This window comes from Synchiropus splendidus, chromosome 19, assembly GCF_027744825.2.
Source record: "Synchiropus splendidus isolate RoL2022-P1 chromosome 19, RoL_Sspl_1.0, whole genome shotgun sequence".
Lineage (NCBI taxonomy): Eukaryota > Metazoa > Chordata > Actinopteri > Syngnathiformes > Callionymidae > Synchiropus > Synchiropus splendidus.
This window is the reverse complement of record NC_071352.1, coordinates 8533847-8556999: the sequence shown is the minus strand read 5'-3', so window position 1 is coordinate 8556999 and position 23153 is coordinate 8533847. Positions and strand designations below refer to the sequence as shown.

The following is a 23153-nucleotide window of genomic DNA, read 5'->3' as shown; positions in this document are numbered from 1 at the left end:
AAACCTATTTACACATTCATTCAGAAGGAAAACAACGTTAATAAAACACTGATTATTTAAGTGTGATAAAATATACAATGTTGATTCAAACTAGGTTGTTGTTTTTACTCTTATTGTTATGTACGTTCAAGTGCTAGTAATAAAGACGCTCCTCCTGTCAGGGTGACATAACTCAAGGTGCAGCTCAGGGGTAGAGGGTCAGGGGTCAAATGTCATGATTCAGTCAACGCTCCACCTCTGAGAGGGTCAAAGTGGTTAGCAAAGGAAAGAGTGGAGGAGGAAGGACTGGTTCCTCCACGCCGTTGTCTTGTTTTACATTTGAAAAAAAAAAAAAAAAAGGCTTAGAAGACGACTGACTGGAGCAGTAGTTAGTTACCGGACTCTGCTAAGCTTTAGAGTAACTTTTTTTAAATAAATACAACACTACAAAAGTGGTTCATAAACATTTACAGGCGCCTATAAACAAGTTACACACCAGAACGTAGCAGACACTGGCTCACTATGGCGAATAGTGTCGTGAAATTATTTATTTATATACATATATATATGTATATGCCTTAAACATGGAAGGTGTAATAAGTTGCTTATAAGTGCTTATAAACAATGGTGGTGCTTTAGGGTCTGTTTTTATAGTGTCGGTTGGGAAGTGGAATGGTTCAACAGGTTTATACTTTCTGTCATGAAGGAATATTGTCGTGGAAAAGTGGGATTATTTTGGAGATTTGATTCATAGCCATTGCTAATTTCATGAGTTGTGAGTTGAGGGCCATAAGAAAGCAGTTTCTACAGCAATCTGCCATAACATTATGACCACGGTGGGAGCCGGGGCTAGCGTTCTGCAGTGCTTGTTCAATGTGGTAAAAAGGCAGGAAAAGCGGAGGATGAACGATGGAGGATGTGCGGAGCAGTAACGGATGAACTGAAAAAGTTCTAGGTGAAATAGGTAGCGGGATGCTTGTGAACAATGGCAGCCCAAAACGGAAGTCTGCACAGACGCTCCGATCCAGGTTCATCTCGCCGCCTCTTCGCCCTTGGACCAGATTAGTGTCACTGATCGGTAACAGCTCAGAACAGGTGCTGCCGGCTTCTGAACAATACTCTCCATGTAACGCACAAAACAGTACAGTTTCTTCTTCTTCCGAGGGTCGATGTCATGAGCAAAAGCAGAGATTTAAGCAAAGTCAGTGCTTGTTTCTTTTCACTGTCATCTCCGTACAGTTTCAGCCGTACGTCTGAGGTCATCAGTTGACAAGACGTCTACAAAACAACACGAGTCCGTCCACCACACGGCTGTTTTCTGTCAACATTAGCAGCTTCGAGCGACCTCCGCAACATAAACATTTATATACTTTTCTTTTCATTTACATAGAAAAATATCTGTCTCGTGACTCTGCAGTTCTGGACGGTGGGGGGTGGGGGGTGACTTGGAGTCAAATGTGCTTCTAGCGTTTCACATATGAGAACGTGGACTAGTTAGCGAGAACGTTTACGTGTCAGTGTTAGATTGTTGTCCGTCAACAGCGCATTCTCTGAGAATGGTTTACTTTTCTGCAGACGCTGGGAGCGGCGGTCGCCATGACAGTCCAACGCTGCTTCCTGGAGCGTGCGTCTGCTAACAGACCGTCTGCTGGCTGGACAGTGGACTTTCCAGAGACATGCAAGTCGGGGACATGTCCGGACGGGCGCAGGGCTTGAACATGGAGGAGATGTAGAAGGCCTGCAAGGGCAGATAGCAAAACACTTGAGCGGACGTAAACAGACCACACACGCTGGTTATTTTCCAACAAGACGGACGGGAGAATGACAAGGGCTCTTCATTGTTTATGCTTGCTCGCCGTGACGCAGACAAACCCAGAGATAACTGCTATTTTAGAAATATTTAGGTAAGCTCTACATACCACCCAGTACGCCGTGAGGCCGCCCTGAATGAAGCCGGTGACGACGTCAGACGGGTGGTGACGGTAGTCGGAGATCCGGCTCAGCCCGGTGTAGATGGCGATCATCACTAGGATGAACTGAACAAGAGGACGCAGCAGCCGAGCCCCTCGCCAAGACAGCCGGGCCTGCAGATAAAACTGGAGAAGCAAGATTCCGTTACTTTTAAGGAAGCCCTTGAATAATTCCCAACTTATTCCTGACAGAAATGAACATTTCCTGAAGGGCCACTTTAGAAACTGTAACGGATCAAAAGAAGGACAGCACTGACTACAAAACATGACGGAAAAATATCCAAAATATATACTTAAGTAACAAGGACAAAATGAACCTAAAAGATTCAATGTAAGTACGGATATTAAGAAGTGTAAATATGCCATGAGACCTATTGAAATATTTTATTTTATATGCACTTAATTTAAATATAAATCAACTATGGACCAGATGTTCAAGATAAAAAGGCAATTTATTTTAAAAATATATTTTCAATATTCCATCAATTTATTTTGAGGAACAAGAAAGACACTAAACAAGAACATGCTATATTCACTGCTGAAATGGTGGTGGTGAGAGAAAGAACAAAAAAAAAAAAAAAGACACATAGTCCGTTATAGTCTGAGGTCAAATGGGCCACGAAAATACAGGCATCGAGCCGCATATGGCCCCCAGGCCCAGGTCTGGTCAAGGGCCTGGGGTATATCCTAAGAGTGTCAAATGGAATCACCAAAATACGACTTCCAAGCGGTTCATAAATGGTCCTCATTCACCACCGACTCACAAGCACCATGTACAGATGGTATTGGCCCATCGAAGGTCCATTTCTTGTCGGACATATCATGCATTTAAATGGGCCAGTGGGCTGCGACTGGGTCTCCAAGTTGGTACAGTGATCACCCCATTCTATGGGCCATTGAGCATCAGGGTCAAGGGTCATACCCAAACCCGAGGAGTCGGAGCTTACCGGCTCACATGACCTGCAAAAGCCTGAACTCTAATCTCTGCATGTCAGTAAGTCAACATGATGTAGTTCGTGGTGCATTTTGAATTAAAATGTTGAGTTCCGCTACAGCATTTACAAAGCTTGTGACCCAAATAAGAGGAGTCAAGAAGTTGGACACCCTGGATGTGGATGTCACCCTTGATTTAACCCCTCAATGTTGACATAGTACTGGAAGCTCAACCGAAACCCAGAGGTGCGGTACTTGAGGATATGGAGCTGCTGGGCACAAACTTTGTAAATACAACAAGTTTTATGTCCCCTGGCATTCTAAACAAAGACCTCCAGCGAGGGGGAAGAGGAGCCTGGCATGAGACCATTAACACTATCTAAACCTCATTTCCTGCTTTTGTTCATCCCGTGTCCAGCACCGAGCCGATGCCTGAATCTGGGTCACGGGGCGAGCGTGATCCAGATGCAGGGTGGCCTTTACGAGCACGTCCGTCTGCGCCCAGCGTGTGAGAATCAGGACTGCATTCCTGCACCTCCACCAGGTCCCCCTTGTTTCCATGGAACGCGCAGGTGTCCCTGCCCAATATTCACAGTATCACCGCAGGTTGGACACTATATTAGATCCTCTGCAGACGCCTGTGTGGAAGGCGGAAATTCATGGCGAACACTGGGGTCCTTGTTCGAGCCTAATTAGTCTGTCCCTCTTCTGATCACATCCCTTCACTCGTCCGAGGACAAAGAAGAGTTTCATCCCCGTCTTCTGTCTCTTAAACCTGCTGTCAAAGTGTAGGAATGTACAGGAATATGGACATTTTCGGGACAATTCTGGACTGTTGTCGGGCTCTAACCGCCGCTCCAGTCTCACAATGTACCCGTGACTATGGAGCAGTGGGATGAAAAGATGGGACAGGCGGGGGGGGCGGGGGGTTTAGAGGTTGTCTCCAGCTGAAAGAAGCCTGTCGATCTCTCAGCAGGCACATTCAGCCGTCCCCTAAATGAGTCCCACAACAAGGCGTCCTCTGTCTGCGTATTCTCTTCATCTATTCATGCTCCCCTGTGGAAAACACTCTCCCTTCATTCTCTGGCTCCCTCCTCTCCCTTGCCTGGCCAGTCACTCCAAAGCAGGCTGCTGGTGGAGTCTCATCATAGCACGTCCTGATATGTTGCTGCATGTTTAATGAGCTTATTGACTGCAAGAGAGAGGTGTTGGCTCCACTTACGGCTAAATACAACATGGTGTACATGGCGAAGGAAGCGTGGCCGGAAAAGAAGGACTTCCTGGAAGAGAGGAGAAACTGGGTTAAAGATTGACACAAAGGTTTGGTCACTGAAGAAAGAGCAGGTGAGACCCACCTGGCCTCCACCACCATCTTCTGGCTACGGGCCAGAGGGCAGTCCACCTTGGGCACGTAGCTCCCAGGGACGCAGTTGATGGACGCGTACGTGATGTTGCAGACGGACAGGAAGTTGGGCCGCAGCCGCCCGACGCTGAGCTTGGCCATGTTGGTGAGGGACTGACCCACGCAGCAGCCAAACAAAAAGCTCCCCAGTTCTTTGTACAGACACGAGATGTAGCGATTGCGGATAAAGGCCCGCGAGTGCACACCTCGGAAACGCACCCGGTAACATTCCACCAGCGCGATCTGAGAAGGAGACAAGAGTGAGGGATGGTTAAACTATTTTTTTATACTGTTTTTGGCGGTATATCCTACACGATAAGTTAGCGCCGATCCCGAGTTGAAGCTAACTTTATTAGCTCTTAAATTCTGTCAGGAATTAGGGGCGTAACAAGACATCCAGGGCACACCTAGCCAACAAGTACGACTCAACTTACGGGTTGCCAGTTTAGACCCAAAAGGACGTCTCTAAGCTGAGCATTATTCAGAGAAAACTCAGAACCAAGAAAGTACAGTCTCATAAAACACAAGCATGAAGTCCCGCGGCGCGCCTGGTATGTACTCTGGGTGACGCTAAGCTGCTAGCAAACACTCATCAGACTATATTACAGTGCTGGGAACGTCATCGAAAGAAAAACCGACATTTGAGGAGATGCTTATCAAGAACGCTGCTACACAGTGCACACAATCCATGAAGCTACTGTGCAGTAGGTAGCGCAAAAACGATCTTTACTTGTCAGTAAACAGTCATGAATCAGAAAAATAAAAAGAAGGACTTTTTCAAAAGTAGATCCAAGTTCATGTTTATATTTAATAAAGACCATAATAGTAAAACTGCTCCAGGAAGTGGGTCAGTCGCTGCGGCGTTTGGCAATTCAAGTCATCGGGACCTGTGTTGTTTTATGCTATAATATAACAATAAATCATACAACTGAGGGAGATAAGACTGAGATTTGTTGATACGAATGAGCTCCATTGTTTTCTGTTCAATTGTGGAGTGAAAATCTCTCTCAAGTGTTTTTACCGTCAGACCGGTGATGATGATGCCCCCGCTGATAAGCAGGAAGTCAGGGATGGCCTCTCGCTCCACATAAGGGTACTGGATGCTGGGGTCTCCGCAGAAGAAGCCTCGCCTGTACGGAGTCACGGCCTTCAGTTCACAGGCAAAGAATGGGATGGATGCTGATGATGAGATGAGGGAGAGGGTTGGTGGGTAATTTGGAGGAGGGGAGGAGGAGGGGGAGAAAACAAAAGATGGCTTGATGAGTCGCCACGGTATCTGCAGTGAGGATCACACAGACGGAGAGCGGCAGATTCAGAGATAATCGCTACAGTCGGCTGAGATTAAGGCGGCTTCTCCTGGTCAGAACAAGACGCGGCATGAAAAGGGAGGCCAGTGTGAAGACAGTCAGGCATCCGGTGACTTGAGCTGTGGATTCCTGGGGGATGAAGGATTCCACACATAGCTGCTTTCACCACCGGAGCAGAGAGATGAGACACATGGGGACAAGGGAGGAGGAAATGATGAGGCAGTTAAAAGAGAACAGGTAGCTGAGGACGGACAAGAAATACAGTGTGTCAAAGAACAACAACAAAGTCAGTGAAGAGAGAAGAAGGAGGAACGCTCACGAAAGAGAACGGAATCATATGAATAAGCATCATAAATCCACATTATGAATGGAATTTTATACACTGGTGGTTTATCTTTGGGTCATGTTCCCAGAAAGGGGCCAAGGCCCGACCCGCTCTAACAAACAACTCGATGGTGAAAGTTCACTTTGCGCAATCCTTCCACAAAGCAAAGCCAGTGCACTGTTTCTGCCCTCTGAAACAAGAGCTGAGCCTCACTGTGTGGTGGACCGAATCCATGCAGATAATTGCCAGTAGTCCCGGCGCCCCGCCTCCTTCAGCTCTGTCCTTTATCCCCTGTCCATCCGGGGAAAAAATAATCATTAACCTCCCGCCGCCACGAACATGCACCTATCCTGAACCGACGTCAGGACAAATAAAAGGGTTGAGAGAAGTTCTCCCTGGGTGTTAGATCTGAGACAACGCACAAGCGTACACACAACACGCCGCGGTCAAACACTTTCAAAAACAAAACCACAGCAGCAGGAGCCAAAGTCGCGCTGCCCTTGAAAGACTAAACACAGATAAAGATTGATCCACTTCTTGCCTGCCTCAGGAAGAGAGAAGGTAGACGTGTTGGAACATCTCAGACGGAGATAGACAGAGATAAGAAACACTTCTTTTCAAGCCCTAAACTCCTCCATCTACATGTGTAGACAGACACCTTTGAACGTGCCATCAGATGGGTTAAAGTTGTGTACCACTGGTACACATTCAGGTAGCCACATTATTTACAAGCGAACATTAATATTTACATAACCAGCTACTCATAATTTCAGTCCTTTGACTTTGTAGATAGTTGTATTTGCCCAGAAGAACTAATGGAAGATGGCGGTGTCTTTGTTCTCTTTCGATTGTAAATAAAGATTAAATAAAATGTTACAGGGTTTCTGTCACCTATTAACCAGGGTGGTGACAGGTTTCGCTGTGTTTTCCGCCCCAAAAATTCCAAAAGCAACATCATAATGACTGGAGTCCGTTGCTCCCGGAACTCAGGCCGAGCATTCCAGCTGGACATATGAAAAGATGGACTGCTTGGATCGGAGCCTGATTCACATCTAGTGAATTGGTGACAGTAAAAACTACTGGTTTTCCCCTCTCTTTCTCGATCACTTCTTTATTGGCTGTGTTCCCTTCTTGTTTTAAAGGGGGGTGGGGGTTCAAAAAGTCCTGGTGGAAACCCTGCATTTATCATTAATATAAAAAAGTAGGTCAATAAACCAGCACCTCTGAAAAAATGTTATTATTTCAATAGTTTCTTAGTTCTGCCCTCAGGTCACAGCAAGTCATGCAGTGACTCCCATAATGCATTGCAACAGTTGAAGGACAGATCGAATTTGTGTTCTTGAATTCTTAAATTGTGTTTTTTAATTTGCAAGCAGGAGGTTAAAAAAGGTGTGGAATGTTGGTGGTGCTGTTCCTTCGTCCATTTGTGCGTCACTATAGAGAGAAAGGCAGGCTGAAGAGTTTTCCTGCACAAGTCATAAGCCCCGGTGTCTCAATCAACCTCCGGGTTTTACAACTACATTACAGCGGCTTTCACAACAAGACACGAACACACATCATCTGTCAGGCAGCTGTGCGCGAACCAACCCACCTGGCAGAGCCCTGCTCAGAGGAGAGCAGCCGGGAGGCGGAGGAGTGGGTCGGCTTACGCAGCCAGTCCAAGAAGTGCTGCTCACTGGACCTGACACTCCAAACAGGAATGCTTTCAAACAGTCAAAGGGGTCCAAAAGAAAGTAGGGGGGGGGCGGGAGAAGAGAGAGGGAGGAAGGAAAAGAGGAGCTAGAAGGAGGAATGAGCGGGGCTTCACTCCAAAAACCTCTTCTGGTTCTAATTTACACATCTATGAAGCAGAATGAGCTCACTGTGAGAAAACAACAACCAACAGCAAGAATCCAAACACGCCTTGCGGAGAGCGACTCCAAGACAGAAGGCGCTCGCCCGCGAATGTTTATGAACGTAATGAATCTAAAGTCAACGCTGAACTCATGTCGCGCACCGCCAAGAAAGATGCACCCAGGCTCTCACTGTGGACGGGACCAGACGGGGGCCATTAAGTGGTGGTTCTGGAATGTGAGGGTCAGAGATCTGGGCTCTGCCGGGACCCGCTCTATAAACACAACCCCACCTCAAACCCAAGTGTACCGCCCCCCCCCCAAATACACACACACACTTGCATACAAATAAAAACCGCACTCAGATGCAAACAACCAAATCCACATTGACCAGCCAAACAAACCACAAAAACCACACCGGCGTCCAAAAAAACAACACAGTTGGGACATAACAAACCACAGTGAGACACTAACTGGAGCCCACTTTCATTACTGCAGGTTGCCACGCAGAATATCTGGATGTGCATTTGGGACAATTTGTGACCTGTCAACACCAGTCCATCTGGCCAGAAGCTCAAGACTTGACTGGGCGGCATCCCAGCCTCCTGCTGCAGCCCCCTTCCCAGGGTGGTCTCACCCTCATTGGGCCTCTTACCAGCCAGCATGCGCCAACAGTTCCCAGCAAAGCCATGAGAAGCTTGTTAAAACTGAGGCTACGCTGTGAGCAGGGTTGGATTTTAATAGTTATTGAGACATTTAATCCACTGAGAGACGGTAATCTGACTATTGTCGTCGCTAGTGCTTACAGCGTTTTTAATTATTTTGATGCTACTAAGACACCTCACGAACATACCTTGGCTAAGATCGGTAACAAAAAACCCACCGGATTTGATTTCATTTTCTGTAAAGAAACAGCATTTAAACTTAAAAATTCCACCTATAAACCGCCATTTTTGCATAATAATGAATGTTGTATGGAGAAAAAAGAATTGTCTCACTGTTGCTGAATGACTTTTGTTGTGTTCTCTTCACTGGTGTTTGTTTTGGTGTAACGCTGATCCACCTAAGTTAAAGAAGGTCCTCGCCCCAACAAGGAACCATGAGCGACACAATGGCCGACAAACAAACTTTACATGGCATAATGGGAAAACCACACTCATTGAGAGTAAAGCGCTGGAATGCCAGGCAGTAAAGTGTCTTTAAAGATAGTTCCAGGTAACGGAAAGGTGGGACAAGGTTGCGAGTTATTTCCTCTTCTATATTAGTCTCCATTGTTCGGAGAGTCGTACGTGTTGTGTCTGCCCCGATGAAGCACAAAGAGGAACGGATGAGCCAACCGCATTCCAAGGTCTCTGGTGAACATCTGCTTTTATCATCGGCAGCTGCAGCCGCGCTTCACCTTTTACACCTGACAAGCTCATCATTACCACCCAAGCCATCAAGCTTCTCTTGTTTTTTAACAGAGATGTCAAGCTCCGAGGTCACAAGGCAGCCGCGGATCCAGTCTTCATTTCCCTGACGGCGGTATAAACAAGATGATATGAACATAGTTACTGTTCAACACTCATTATGCTCTAATAATCTGGAGCTATGATATAAAACGTTTATGGTGATAGAAGCTAACTCCGCTAATGTGTCACTTTACAGCTGAGTTGTGGATCTGGGCTGCGTGTTATTGTTGCTGCCGGCCAGTGCGGACACGTTTCCTCCAGCTGCTTCAGTTCTCTCCACACTTCAGTGACGTGCTCACTGGAACCAGGTTCTGGAGTTCAGGGCATGAGTGGTGAGAAGATGACGGGCCCTGGATGTGGCCTCTACCTGAGATTCAGAACCAGAGAAGAGAACCTGAACCAGAACAGAGGGCCTGCATCAGAACCAACCAAACCAATAGAGCGTCGGATGCAGTGTTTGTTTACATGGCAACCCTAATAAACTTCAGAAAATGGGGTGAGAACTTCTAGCGGTGACGTCACCTTCATCACGTATAAACACTCTTCTGGGAACACGAAGAGTTTGTTCACACACTACATTCATCACAACAATAGCCGCCAACGACAGAACTAGAGGTTCTCTTCCTGCAGCATTGTGAAGGCGGCAACATCAACAGATGTTATTGGATACATTCACACAACATCTGTGGTACCTCTTTCAATAGTTGTCACAATGCCTCAAACATCGGAGCGCTCAGGCACGTCTCATCCCCTCGCGACGAACAACAACTCGACAGATATTTTTTTGTCTCAGAAACCATGCACATTTTAATCATTTAAAATCCCATCCAGGCTTTTAGCTTGGCCACCAGATGCCACCATATACCGGCGTAATCTGGCGGCCAAGCTACAGTTGAGTATCAGGCGTCCATTTTTTCATGATTTGCAGATGCCCAGATGCCCTCCTAACTAAAAGCCTGATCCCATCCCATCTTCTTTGTCAGTACCAGCATACCGCCACCTTTCATCTCGACAAGTGTTAGCGCCACTCAATGACCAGATAGAGTAACTACAATGGTATCATTTGTGCCAGAGGCCACGCACAGCACCGTATGCTGGAATCTTCTTGCTTCCCGCCGTTTTCATTGGCGCTGTATAAACATGGCTTCATTTTCTCTGCTGGTATCAGCGACCAGTCTGACCGCCCCAACTTGGACAACGGTTTGACAAAGAGGTTTGACCTGGCTTCCCTGAAATGAAGGGCACTAGGAAGTTGAGGGGGAAAACAGTGACAGTTGCATTGATGGACCGTTTCAGGAGGAAAAGTTAGACTTCTTTCTCAGTGATGGATGGAAGCGCCTTGGCGCCATGGGGCGAAGTCTCCTGCAGAAGATTAGCTGTCAGTCTGTATTCTGCGCTGGACACGGAAGAGCTCCCTAAACCCATTCCAGTTAATGAGCGCTGGAGATTCTCTCATTAAGGCGCTAATGGATCCTTCGTCCAGGAGAAGCCGCCCCATTAAAAATACATTTCAAGCTGTTTGCTGTCTGAACGTCTCCATTCCTCCGACTTCCTCATAAGGACGTAAACAAGCCGCAGAGGAGAGGATCCCTCAGGCAGCCCTGACCTCTGACTCCTACTGTAGATCGTCGACCCCGCTCTCTTTCTGCACTCCCGCCCTCAGGCTGTTCCCCTCATTCAGGCTATCACTCGCCCTGCAGCCTGGAGGCCAGGAACATTTCTGAGAGCTGAGTCGGGGCTAATGGTTGAGGGGAGACGCAGTGAAAGCGGAGAGCGGTGATTGCGTCCGCGCGGCCAGACTCAGGAAGGGCGAAGCTAATGGATTCCTGAGACTCCACAGTACCGTCAAAGGGGAAATAAGTGCTTTCGCGTCCTAACAAAGGAAGTCAGCAGAACCACGTCTTCCCCGGCTAATTATTTCTCCGAGCCTTTCTCACCAGTGACATAAACGTGTTCCATAACCTGGGCCAAGCGGCGCTCCCGCCAAACAGGACGGGCTCATTTGTCAACAAAACAGCACGCACATGGCAGCGGTAGTAGGGTGTCAGCGGCGATGACGCACGCACGCCAAACACCCACACCCACACTTATTCTCTGAGGAAATCACAAACACAACATGCGAGACCATTGAATATTCCTGGCTGCCCCTGCGCTGACGTGCGCTGACATGTTCGCCGTCTCACTCACTTGGCAGCTTTCTCTGCCAAAAGTGGAATCCTCTAACGTAAACCCGCCACCCATCCAAAACAAAAAAACACACATGTATTCAGCCTTTCACGACAAGAGCGATGACAAGTGGAGCAGGATGTGGACGTGATGGATGGAGGGAACCTCTATAGGTTCTTTCAAATTCCTGAAGATAGCAGCTGTCTCGAGAGAAGACGCGTCTTCAGCGCTAATGCACGGGTATTTGAATAACTTCACTGATCTTTAACAACCGACTTTCTCAAATATGGCCTGCAACGTGTCAATTCAAGGTCAAATTGTTGCTGTGGAAGACTCACTTAAGCCCTGTTTACAGCATCCTACCACGTTCACACTCTTGTCCACTACAGCTTCAGAACTCAGAGAGCACATTCTGGAAAGTTGTTAGCATCACATTTTGTTTGATGTTTCATCCTTATATCCTCACATGGGATCTTGGAACTAAAAGAAAGGGTTGCAAGGGTTTTTGGTCGACTCTATCGACCAAAATTAAAAATGTCATCTCAAAAAGTTCCTCACAAAACAACAATAGCAACAGATGCTAACGTTATTGTATATATTAACACCTTCAGCGCCTCTTTCATTAGTCGCCAGAAATCTTGAAACTCCACAAACTCGAAAATAAAACTGAAAGTCTGTCACATAAAAATGCCCTTTTCGACATCACATGCGCCCCAGCTACAATCCACTATAATCCACTGATCAAAGCCACTCTCACCACCTGCACAGCAAGTCCCATAATTTTGGCTGCAACGACTAGTCGACTATAATCGCCGATTAAATTAGTCGCCAACCAGTTCCTCAGTCACCTGGTCGTGAAGTCATCATTCGCTTACCACAATGTGCCCTCAGAGGAGAAATGTTTGAGGCTAAGGGACCACTTTGACCCAAAACGTTGAAAGCATGGGACCATTTCACAAAGGACACATCAAAGGACACATACCTTTCACACCACATTCTGAGCAATTTTAATTGAAATAGTAAGTTTTGAAACAGCATTTAACGCTACATAAGTCTTTACAACATTTTGCATATAATTTTTTATGTATCTTTATTTACATTCTACTGTATTCACAACACCACAACCAGCCATGTTGGCATAGTCCTCCACCCGTACATGTCGAGTGATGACAAGTCGACAAATCTCCATTTGTCGACTTTCGACAACCATTCGACAACAAAAGTTAGTTGCAGCCCTACCTCATAACTCAACAACTCAAGAGCACGCTAAAGTAAAACCATGACTGTGAGAGTGCTATGACGCTTAGCAACATTTTTTGGTGAATTTCCGAGTCTCTCCGCATCCAGCCCCGGACAGCTAACCCGGACCAGGGTGTTCCCCTCCGCTGATGACGGTAGGAGTGATGTAACCTGTCAAATGAATTGGTCTCAGAATGACTAATAAGGATCTAACAACAGTTGACCTCTGGGCGGGTTACGCTACGTGGCCAAGCTAATCTTCCTCCAGACCCTAATAACAGGTTTCCAGAGACAATCACTTCTCGGGGAGAGAGTCAATAACTGCTTTTATTGGGGTGATGACAGAGGGAAGACCACCTGGAGGAGGAAAGCAGCCGCAGCAGAGCCTGTCCCCGCATGTTCAACCACAAACATCCCACACCTCCTGACCCCTGCACCAGAGATGGTGGACTTCGCTGCCATGGGGCAGAGATCCCACCGGGCCTCTCCGAGTCAAAGATCTCCAGCAGCAGCTGGAATGTGAGCGCCCCGCTCCACACAAGGAAACTGTAACAGCCGTTTGTTCCACAGCTGATGATAAACTGTCCCACCAAACTTCAGAGCAAGTTCCAACAGAACCCGCAGAGTCCAAACACTGTCAACATAATGTGCAAGACTGGAGAAAGTCATTTCTGAAAACTTGCCTCGTCACCTTCAAAGAGACGGGACGTGAAAAGAAAAAGAGCCAGCGCACATTTATTATCAGTCTCAAATCCCTACTGGAAATATAGATCCAACTTGGACAGATTTGAAATATTTGTCCAGCTTATTGATTATGACAGCCCATTGAAAGACACATTTGTTTTGCATCACATATATGTGATATGTAATAATAGCTATGTGATTTATGTGGAAAAAACAGAAACTGAATAAATTAAAACTTTGTTTTCAGCATTTTCATCATTTTATGTATTTTTTTCAGATTAATATATTTATTTTATATTTGATCTAATATATTTAATATTATTTTATTGGATTAAATAGCAAGATAGTGTTGTTGTTATTTGTTGTTATGTTATTCATAATTTATATTTACATTCATTTATTTTTAAGATTCCCCTCATGTTTTACTTCTGCACATGCTTTTCCAATTTTCTCTCTTGTAATGTTGCTCATTCAGTGTTTTTGTTCACCTTTCTATACAGAATTTAATTTCCCATTCGATTATTTTGACTCAACAAAAATGTTTATTTTAAATAAAATAAATAGAATTCCAATCATTTTGGTTTTTGACAAAAGAATATTGAGCTTATATATATAAGTCTGGATATCAAAAATAATGAATATTTGAAGCTGAAAAGACAAGGTGGCCTTCAGAGGCCAGTGACTGCTGACCTCAGGTCTTCCGTATCTCGCCATCATTCCGGAATATTACCGTTAACTCTGCAGCCCGGCACTTTAAATTGAGGAATCCCTCTTCAGCTGAGAGCATAATGAGAAGGCTTCAGGCTAAAATTCCACAGCTACTGTCGTCAACAAACCCGATCAATTATCGGCCGGGTCAAACCGTCTGAGGGACCCGGTTGCAGCCATTTTTAGCAGAAACTGATGCTGTGATAAAGGGCTTTCCCAACAAGAAGGCAGCGATTCATGGGCCGTGAGTGGCGACATTTGCTGCAGATGGGTGAGGGCTTCTGCAGATAAGCCACGGTGGAAAATATAGAATGACCTCAGTCCCAGTTGAATATTGTGCCGCATCATTCAATGGAGCAATCGGATGTGGGGACCTGGAAAATGTGAGCGTGACAGCAGTCACTGAAGGAAAGATCAGGTACACAGCAGCTGAAAGTCAAGGAGTTATACCAGCAGTTTATATGGGAATCACAGTTAAAATGAAGTTAAACATTCGGCTCTCGTGGCTTTTACACCTGCTTTAATTGTTGCAGTGCATTACGGGACTAAAACCTTACATGTTTTGGCTTTTTTAAGGCATTAGAAACATTTTTTTCAGGCAGATAAGCCACAGTGAACGACGGCCTGGTTTGAGCTGACTAGTATTCTGGCCTGTTTTTAATGTCACATGCCTGCCACGTTGTCGCCAACGCTTCTGACAGTTTCCTCCTGATAGTTTGTGTGTCGGCAGCGGCTTCGTCGGCTCGACCTGCAGCCGCGGGAAGCACAAGTGTTAATAGCATACCTGCAGGGTTAAAGAATAACGCGTCAATGAAAGTCAGCGCCTCGCACTGTCATTTCGTCTGCTCAGCCACTTCCTCTGCTTTAACTGCCAACAGACTGCAGACCTGTCTGTCTGCCTCGACGGGTTCTCTCTCGTGCGTACAGATGTTCCACACAATAATAATGTTGTTCCCAATAACGGTCATGTCAGATGACTGCACGGAACATCCACTCCTGCCAGTGATTTACCTGTTCTTTTCACGGTCCCCAGCACCAAGTTTGAGCTATAAAAGGTGCTCAAACAACAAGTTAACACTTACATATTTAAATGTTTTGTGTTTTTTTTTAAAGAGCTTATGTGCTTATCAATTACAAGCCGTGCAACAATACAACTTTCTGGATCAATGTTTAATCTCAGATTTGTGATTGTATCCATCACAAAAACACCTGAAAAATCGACTTAACATGTTCTAGTTTAACTTGACCGCATGCTGCTGAAGTTTAAAGGGAGCATGGTGCCAAGATTGGGAAAGCAGCAGCCTCTGGTTCCAGTCTTGCTCAAGGGTACCACACACAGAGAACTGTTGGGAAAAGTTGAATCCGCTTTCATTTTAAAATGACAAATTAAGTGGCTGGTTCGAGATCCCTGGTCCGGCTGAACTTCAACAACAGTTTTGGGGAATGTTTTCATCCTCATTCCCACGTTCTTCTCCAGAGGGTTGCTATGGAAACGGATGAATTCCCTGAGCTGCTCCTGCCAGCTGAGCCCCCCCCCCCCCATCAAGTTTTCCCTTTTAACTTTCCACATTTAACCCCTTCATATCTTGCCTTCAACTTCTTGTATGAACATTTCTACATATATTACGAATAAATGGCACCACTCATGGTGACATTTTTACTTTAGTATCATTGAGAAACTTACCAACAAAAAGGCAAATCACATCCAAACCGACCAGCATCCTCCTCTTGGTGCACATGGAGCTCTCCTCCTCCTCGGCTTGGCTGAGGAAATGACTCCCCGCTCCGTTCTCCCTTCCCTCCGCGCTCCCTCCGCTGTCCGCCAGCCGCAGCTGGAGCTCCGCGTCCCGGGGCAGCGTGCTCCCATGGCTGTCGCTCGAGTTCAGCTTCTGCATGTCTCCAAACTCAACCGCTCTCCACCGTCTCGCTCTGAAGGCGCAAAGAAGAGCCTCTCGCCGAGGTGACAGCTGCTGAACCCGTCCTAGTCCGCGCTGCGCCCCTGCAGCCCCATGTCGCACAAACTTTGACAGCCGGTGAAGAAGCCGCTGTCAGCGCCAAACACCCGGGCGGAAGTCGCTCACAAGCAGGCTGAGACCAACCAGCAACTCCGGGGCTTGTTTTAATCCTTCACCTCCGCGGCGGGTGCGTGTGGCTCGCCTCCCAAATCCTCACTGCAGACGAGTGGAAAACACAACTTGTCAAGTAGTTTTCAAAATAGAAGCCGGGAAAGTTCTTCGTGGTCGAAGCGACGCGTGACGCTGGCTCTTATTTTGAAGAGGCGCCCGAGCTGTTTCTGGTGTGGCTTGAAAACGCGCCTCAACAAAATCGATATTTGGATCCAACAATATCCAGGATCGATGATTGATCCAGCGCAAATGTGATGGCAGTCACTGCCCCACATTTTCATGCTGCCCACGGAAATCACCCACTTAGTTACCCTCGTTTTCAAAACCTCACGCCGCTCTACTTTGTTTATTACGGTAACACACTTGCACCAGGTAGGTTACATAGGAGACACGTTATAGAGTAACGAAGAGAGAATATGGAAATGTGTTCAATGGCACTAGTTTACTTGTTTATTGATCATATATATGCGCAAACTATCGATAGTTTGTGGTTTATTTTTTATTATTTTATAATAAAATATAATATATATATTTATTTATATTATATATATATATTTATGTGTGTGTGTGTATATATATATATATATATATATATATATATATATATATATATAGTTATATAGTTATATAGTTATATAGTTATATATATATATATATATAGGGGCAGCAGCAACTCACATTTGAACAACTGATCACAGGCGACGATCACCAGGAAACAGTGAGTTGTACCGGATCACAAGTCTCATGACCCGAATCAGTCCGCTCGATGGTTCGCGGGTTCAGAGCGAGTGCGAGAGTGCGTGCGCGTGTGTGGGTGCGTGGTGGATGTTTCCTGCCACCTGGTGTAGAGGCAGAGTCACAACTTCCTCCTCTGAAATCCTTAGACTGGCGTGGAAATAAGAATCAAACCAAGAAAAGCGAAGCAGAAGGAGACCTGTCTGTTTATTGTCTTCGTTTCATTGTTCTTATTAGTATTTAGTGCAATGTGCAGTCAGTTAATTTGAATGAATGTGGTATATTACTGAATCAAATGATGGACCCATACATATATTTAAACAACAAAATATTGTTTATTTTGCATCAGTTTGACAAAAGCACAATAAATCATGATGGTGGCTATATTCAAGTTTTTATATCACCTTATTGAAACTAGAGCTCTTTTAATGTCTTGAAGGTATTTGGATAAGAATTTCAAGTTCATTCAGAGTAGTGGAAACCCTGGCCATTGTGTCGTGAAAAACAAAACAGGATTTCTCCATGTTTGTTGTTGTTGTTCTCATCCTAGCTGCCACGTGTCTTGTGCATCAGTGGGATCAGTGCACCAGGAACTCCTGCACTTACAAAGGTTCCCTGTTGTCTGGAGAGAAAACTGCTACATTAAATTAAAACGATTAAATGCGTTTATTTTTTCGAATATATATATATATATATATATATATATATATATATATATATATATATATATATATATATATATATATATATATATATATATATCCTAATATTAATATTTTATTATAAAATTATGTGATATATCATATAATTAAATATATTACATATATTATATATTAATTAAATTAAAACGATTAAATGCGATTAAAAACATTAATGCGTTAATTACGATTAATTAATTAATCACAATTAACTCATTAAAGTCCCTCCACATATATATAGAATTTATGATCTGCTCATTGAGATAAGTCGTAGTCGTATTTTTAATAATAAGTGGCTGATACTGTTTTAAAATGTAAATAAGTATAATTCCTCTTTTTAGGGTTGTTTACAGATTCACTTGTTAAAACAGTTACTAGCTAGGCCAGCAGGTGTCAGTCTTTCAATTCCATTTCTTTTTTAAAAATTCCTTTTCCTCTTTTTGTTCATTTGCTGTTGGTATTACTTTCATTTTCCTTTTGAGACGGGGCTGATTTTACTTTTACATCTCTCTGAATACAATATTTATTTGGCTACGGCTACATAAACATATCTCAATTTCAGCACGTTGAGGACCGGATTGCCCACCCCTTGGTTATGGTGTGCAAAAATTTCATTGAGAATGTCGTGAAGGGGGCTGTCCTTAAATCACGTCACGGGAATTTTCTGGGGGAGCAGAAGAGTAAATACGCAGTGTTGTCACCTTGTCAAGACAACAATGAGCAGACGCAGCGCACTCCTCAACATGGTTCAGCGGGTCATCCTGGTGTGGCTCGCCATCCTGTCCATCGCGCAGGTCCTGTTCCTGGCATTCTTCTGGGCCTCCATCCAGCGCGGACTGGTAAGAATCTCCAACATAAGCTCGACTTTTTCTGTCAACAGTTGTGAAAAGGATCTCTGTGAACGAGCTGTGTTCTTCCTGTGTGGTGAACCTCTGCTGTGGTTGATGTCACTCATTTTCATGACAGTTGCATTTTTCTGCATGTTTCATGGAGAGATGCAGGTTGCAGCATCAGTCTCTCGTCCCACCTGTTGTCTCTCTTCCTGCAGCACATGCACATGATGTCATGCAGCAGGTGATCACTTGGGGGGGAATTCCACTGTGGCAAATTCTTAAAAAAAAAAATCCCTCTTTGAAGAAGTTTCCACAGCAGTGTCTTCAGTGGAGAATCTGCAAGACATGAAATCTATCTGATTTTAAACCTTGTTTTAACATCCATTTTTCACCCACTTACCGGGTCACAGTGGCCAAAGTAAAGAGTCCACTGGGTCTGTCCCTTGGCCTCCACCCAGCTGGAACATCCCATCATGAAAATAACTCTTGCACGGTTTCAAATCGTTCTCTCTCTTTTCCAGGTTGGCAGCGGTGAGGAGGAGCGTTTGGGGAAAGGGACGATGCTCATGTTCACTGCAGCCACAGGTGAGGTTCAGTGTGTGGAAGCGCTGACTGTGCCTTAATACCGGAGTCACAGCTGCCACAGTCACAGATTGCATGTGAGACTTCATAAGGTTTTGGGACATGAAGTTACCTTCTGAAAAATGTCACAAGCTGTGAATCCCTTGACTGCTATTGACTGTGACCCTTTGTCTCCCACAGCCAATAGGACAATAACCTGGCAAGCCATGGATCCAAACACAGACTTGATCTCCATGTCTGGTGATCGTCTCCTGGTGAATAAGGATGGGCTCTACTTCCTGAGTCTCCAGGTGACGCTGGAGATGTGTCAGAACGGCCAGGAGATGGTGAAGCTGCATCGCGGCGGCACGGTTCTCCTGGAAGGACGGATCAATCCTAACACCTGCTCGACGGGACTCCTGGCCAGGGTGGACACTCTCTCTGCAACGCTGCCTCTAGTGGTCACTCTGGAGCCGCCCAACACCAACGTGAAGGAAACTCAGACGCACCTGGATGTGATCTTCATGCGCAGACCGTAAATGGTACTTGACTAGAAACTATATATAACTTGACTATAAACTATATATAAGTTTATGAAGCTAAGGAATGTCCTTTTTTTTTCATTATTAATGCTTCAAATGCCCTTGAAGAAATAAGACTAAAGTAATATATGCAATGTATTTACACTTTATGTTGTTTTAATGCTACGGTTCCGTTTTTAATGTGTTTTTATTCATTTATTTCAAAGACATCGTTCAGGATGTCCGCTCTCGCCCCGGGTAGCTGGGATTACTTCCTGCCAGCGACCGCATCAGGGGATGCGTGAAAATGAACAAACTGTAGTTACATGCCTTTCTTTATATGATAATAACATTGTTTTTATGACACATATTACTAGCTATAAGCTATCCAGTGTTAAATGGGGAAAAAGTCTGAGAACTTAAACTGAAGGAATCTGGATATGGATCGCATGCTTCATTGTTTCTGCTTGATTACTTTATGAATTCATTCATCTTTTTTTTAAATATATTATTTAATATCACGAAATGCAGTGTCCCTTGATCTGCTGTATGTTTGTGTTCACTCACTCGAAGGATTTGTTGATTGAAGTTTATGTTTTGTTATTGCTTTTTTTGAGACACATATGCTGTTAATGATTTTATTTATTTAAACATGCATTGTGTCTGACTTGAAAATATAAATAAAGCAAGAAAAAATATTGAAAGTTTTCTGTCGTTTTTGATAAACCAGTGTCAAATTTCCATTTGGGAAGATTGGCATGTCCTTTGAAAAGAAAAGGGCAGCGTGAATCAGGCATTATTCATGACAATAATTATAATAAAATAAATGCATAACAATTAGAAACAGAAATTAGACAATTGTCATCTTTCTTTTCTTCAATATCAGTTGAATCTGTTTCAACAAAAAGAAGCCTGTCACATCACTTCTAATTTGTTAGCATGCTAATGCTCGCATGAAGCTCATCCAAAACAAGAAAATACAGACAACTAAATGGTAGACAACATTACGCGAATATAAGTACAGTGGTACCTCAGTTCTCGACCACAATCCGTTCCAGACGGCCGTTCGAGAAGCGATTTGTTCGAAATCTGAATGGATTTTTCCCATTACAATGAATGGAAAAAGAAATAATGCATTCCAAGCCTTAAAATAGGCTTTTGTAGGAGTGAATGTAGAGTGTCTGCTGCAGGTGCGCTGTTCCTCTATGTGTGTGGCCGCTGCATGTGGGAGGGGTTGCCGAGTGAGTGACGTCTCTCCAGAAGTGAAGAGGTGCCCGGTGCGTGTCCAGCTCTGAATGTGCGCTTCTGTGCAGTTTGGCTGTGACAAAGTCATAAACCAAGTCACGCTCTGTCCCAGACTCGCCTCATCCCTGTCCCAGCCCCAGCCCACAACAGGACATCAAACCCTGGAGTGTTGCTCCAGCCTCGGAGGTGTGGAGAGCGAGCACCTGTGACACTCTACCACGGTCCAGTGTGGAGACAGGAAAGGTTTTACACCTCAATATGAAGAAAAAACAGTCAGTAAATGTAGCTAACGGGACACGTCTGCATACAGAGGCGCACAATAACAAAGCTCGTCGTGGGTCAGCTGATCGGTCCACGCGCGTTATGTTCTTTCGGGGGCATTCAAGATCTGGATTTTTGTTCGAAATCCAAAGCAAAAAAATCTAGAAATTTTTGTTCGTACTCTGATTTGTTCAAATTCCGGGACGTTCGAAAAAGGAGGTACCACTGTATTGGATTTGTTGGGATAGTTTTTAGCTTTACTTCTTAAGATATACACAGTGATTCATTGCTTGCTAAAGCTAGCTTAGCACTGTAGACTAGCGCCACAGAGGCAGCAAAGTACTTGCTAAACTTGCATTTGCAGAACAAACCCACAATCCTCAAATGCTTGCCTGATGTATTGTCTCCATATATTATTCATCCACAGTGTTACGCTTCAAATAAACATTTCTAAGAATAAGTTTGAGCAGAGTGAAAAGCAATACATCCGCTGAAAGGTCCACCGTGTCTCTGCAATCAATGACACCTGCTACTATAAAAGGAAAAAAAAAAAAAGGAGATGAGACACTTGTGTGTCCTCTTCAACCTGCAGGTTTTATTGTTACAAACGGAGAAGCTGAAGAAGTAGATTTTGTAAGGTTGATGACACTTTATAATGCAACATGGGAGAAAGAAATGACAATGTGAATGTGAATTCTGAAACTGCAGCACCTCCAGTTCAAAGTTCAACTCTAGCCCCTCCCCTCTGTGTGCAACCAGGAAACCCTAGTTCAGAGATGCACTTCCATCAGATGGAGTGACGGACGGAGCAGAAACTCTCACTCTCAATCTCAGTCAATCCACAATGAGGACTTCTGCTCTCCTGGGATACTTGACCCTCAGTGTGGTCTGGACTGCGACTTTGGCCTGGAAACCGGCCACAGAACTCACCTTTCTGTTACCCGCCGGCAGGGAAGAGTGTTTCTACCAACCGACCAGGAGCAACAACATCATCGAAGTCGCATATCGAGTAAATATCAGTCTGGATTCTTCTTTGCTTCTGGGGTCATGAGTGAGGTTTGGCGGCTTCTCAGCCATGAAGTGGGTTAGACTTTTGCCCTCTTGCGCGCTATAGATAAGACTTTCACTTCGACTCTGAATGTGACGGGAAGGTGCTGGGGACTGTTTGTCCAGTAGCTATAGCTGCAAAGCTTGACATGGGGGACAGAAGTTGTGGTGTCACAGGAGGCTTGACACTTGAGTAGATCCATGGCAGTTGTGAGTGAGGAGGAGAACCAGGGCGGAGGGTGAGTCCATGTGTTGTTGACCTCTGTCTCTCCCAGGTGATCGCTGGATCAGGTCTGGATGTCGGATTTGGCTTCTTCTCTCCCAGTGGCTCCAAACTGGCGTCCGACTTCAGGGCGACCGACAACTATCATGTGTGGGTCATGTGACGTGTTGAAGCATCTACACCAACGTATAGTAACCACATGTGTGGTCCCCCAGACTGGACCACGCCGAGGATGGCGACTACCGCTTTTGCTTCGACAACAGCTTCAGCAAGTTTTCAGAGAAGATGGTCTTCTTCAGGGTGAGTGTCATCGACAAGAGCGGAGCCGAGGATGACGGGTGGATGGACGGGGTCATGGAGGAGAACATGGTGGGCTACGAGCTGGAGAGCATCAGGGTGAGACGACCGACCTGGAGGGACATGGGTTCTTGACCTCACTCAAGCTGAGTCGTTCCTCCACCACAGGCAACTTTGGACGCCACCCACTGGAACATGGAGAGGAGTCACCAGGCGCTGATCCATCTCCGGTCCTTTGAGAAGATGGACCTGAGCCTGCTGGAGGACAATCTGTGGCGTGTCTCCTTCTGGTCGTGTGTCAACCTGCTGGTCATGATGGCGGTCGCAGCCACGCAGGTCTACACGGTGCGGCAACTTTTCAGGGACACAAAGAGAGGCTGACTTTTTCAAACATGAAGAGCTGAAACCTCACACGCTAAACCGATGATGGAATCACAATATCTTTTCATAGAACACATTTTTAATGAATCAAAAATAATGGGCTTGAATTGTCATTTGTTCCATCACTAGCTTGTGTTTCTATAATAAAATGTCAAGCTCATTTAAACCTTCATTTTCTCAGTGTAACTTTATCATCCGCGCAGTGAGTTGAGGATCACACACACGTCTG

At 45.1% G+C, this 23153-nt stretch overlaps 2 protein-coding genes across 2 annotated transcripts; one reads left to right on the top strand and one right to left on the bottom strand.

The window, feature by feature from the left end:
* Nucleotides 1–322: 322 nt before the first annotated feature.
* Nucleotides 323–16158, bottom strand: ppap2d (phosphatidic acid phosphatase type 2D). Its single transcript, XM_053851921.1, has 6 exons — nt 15681–16158; nt 5306–5463; nt 4238–4527; nt 4105–4162; nt 1899–2075; nt 323–1717 (listed from the first exon to the last, which is right to left on the bottom strand). The coding sequence occupies exons 1-6, from the start codon at nt 15889–15891 to the stop codon at nt 1613–1615; spliced, it is 999 nt and encodes a 332-aa protein (XP_053707896.1). The 5' UTR covers nt 15892–16158; the 3' UTR covers nt 323–1612.
* A 5620-nt stretch (nt 16159–21778) lies between these two features.
* On the top strand, nt 21779–23016 carry LOC128751425 (transmembrane emp24 domain-containing protein 1-like). Its single transcript, XM_053852413.1, has 4 exons — nt 21779–21985; nt 22299–22396; nt 22462–22642; nt 22712–23016. Exons 1-4 carry the CDS (start codon nt 21821–21823, stop codon nt 22922–22924), a joined length of 657 nt encoding a protein of 218 aa, XP_053708388.1. The 5' UTR covers nt 21779–21820; the 3' UTR covers nt 22925–23016.
* The last annotated feature ends 137 nt before the right edge of the window (nt 23017–23153 follow it).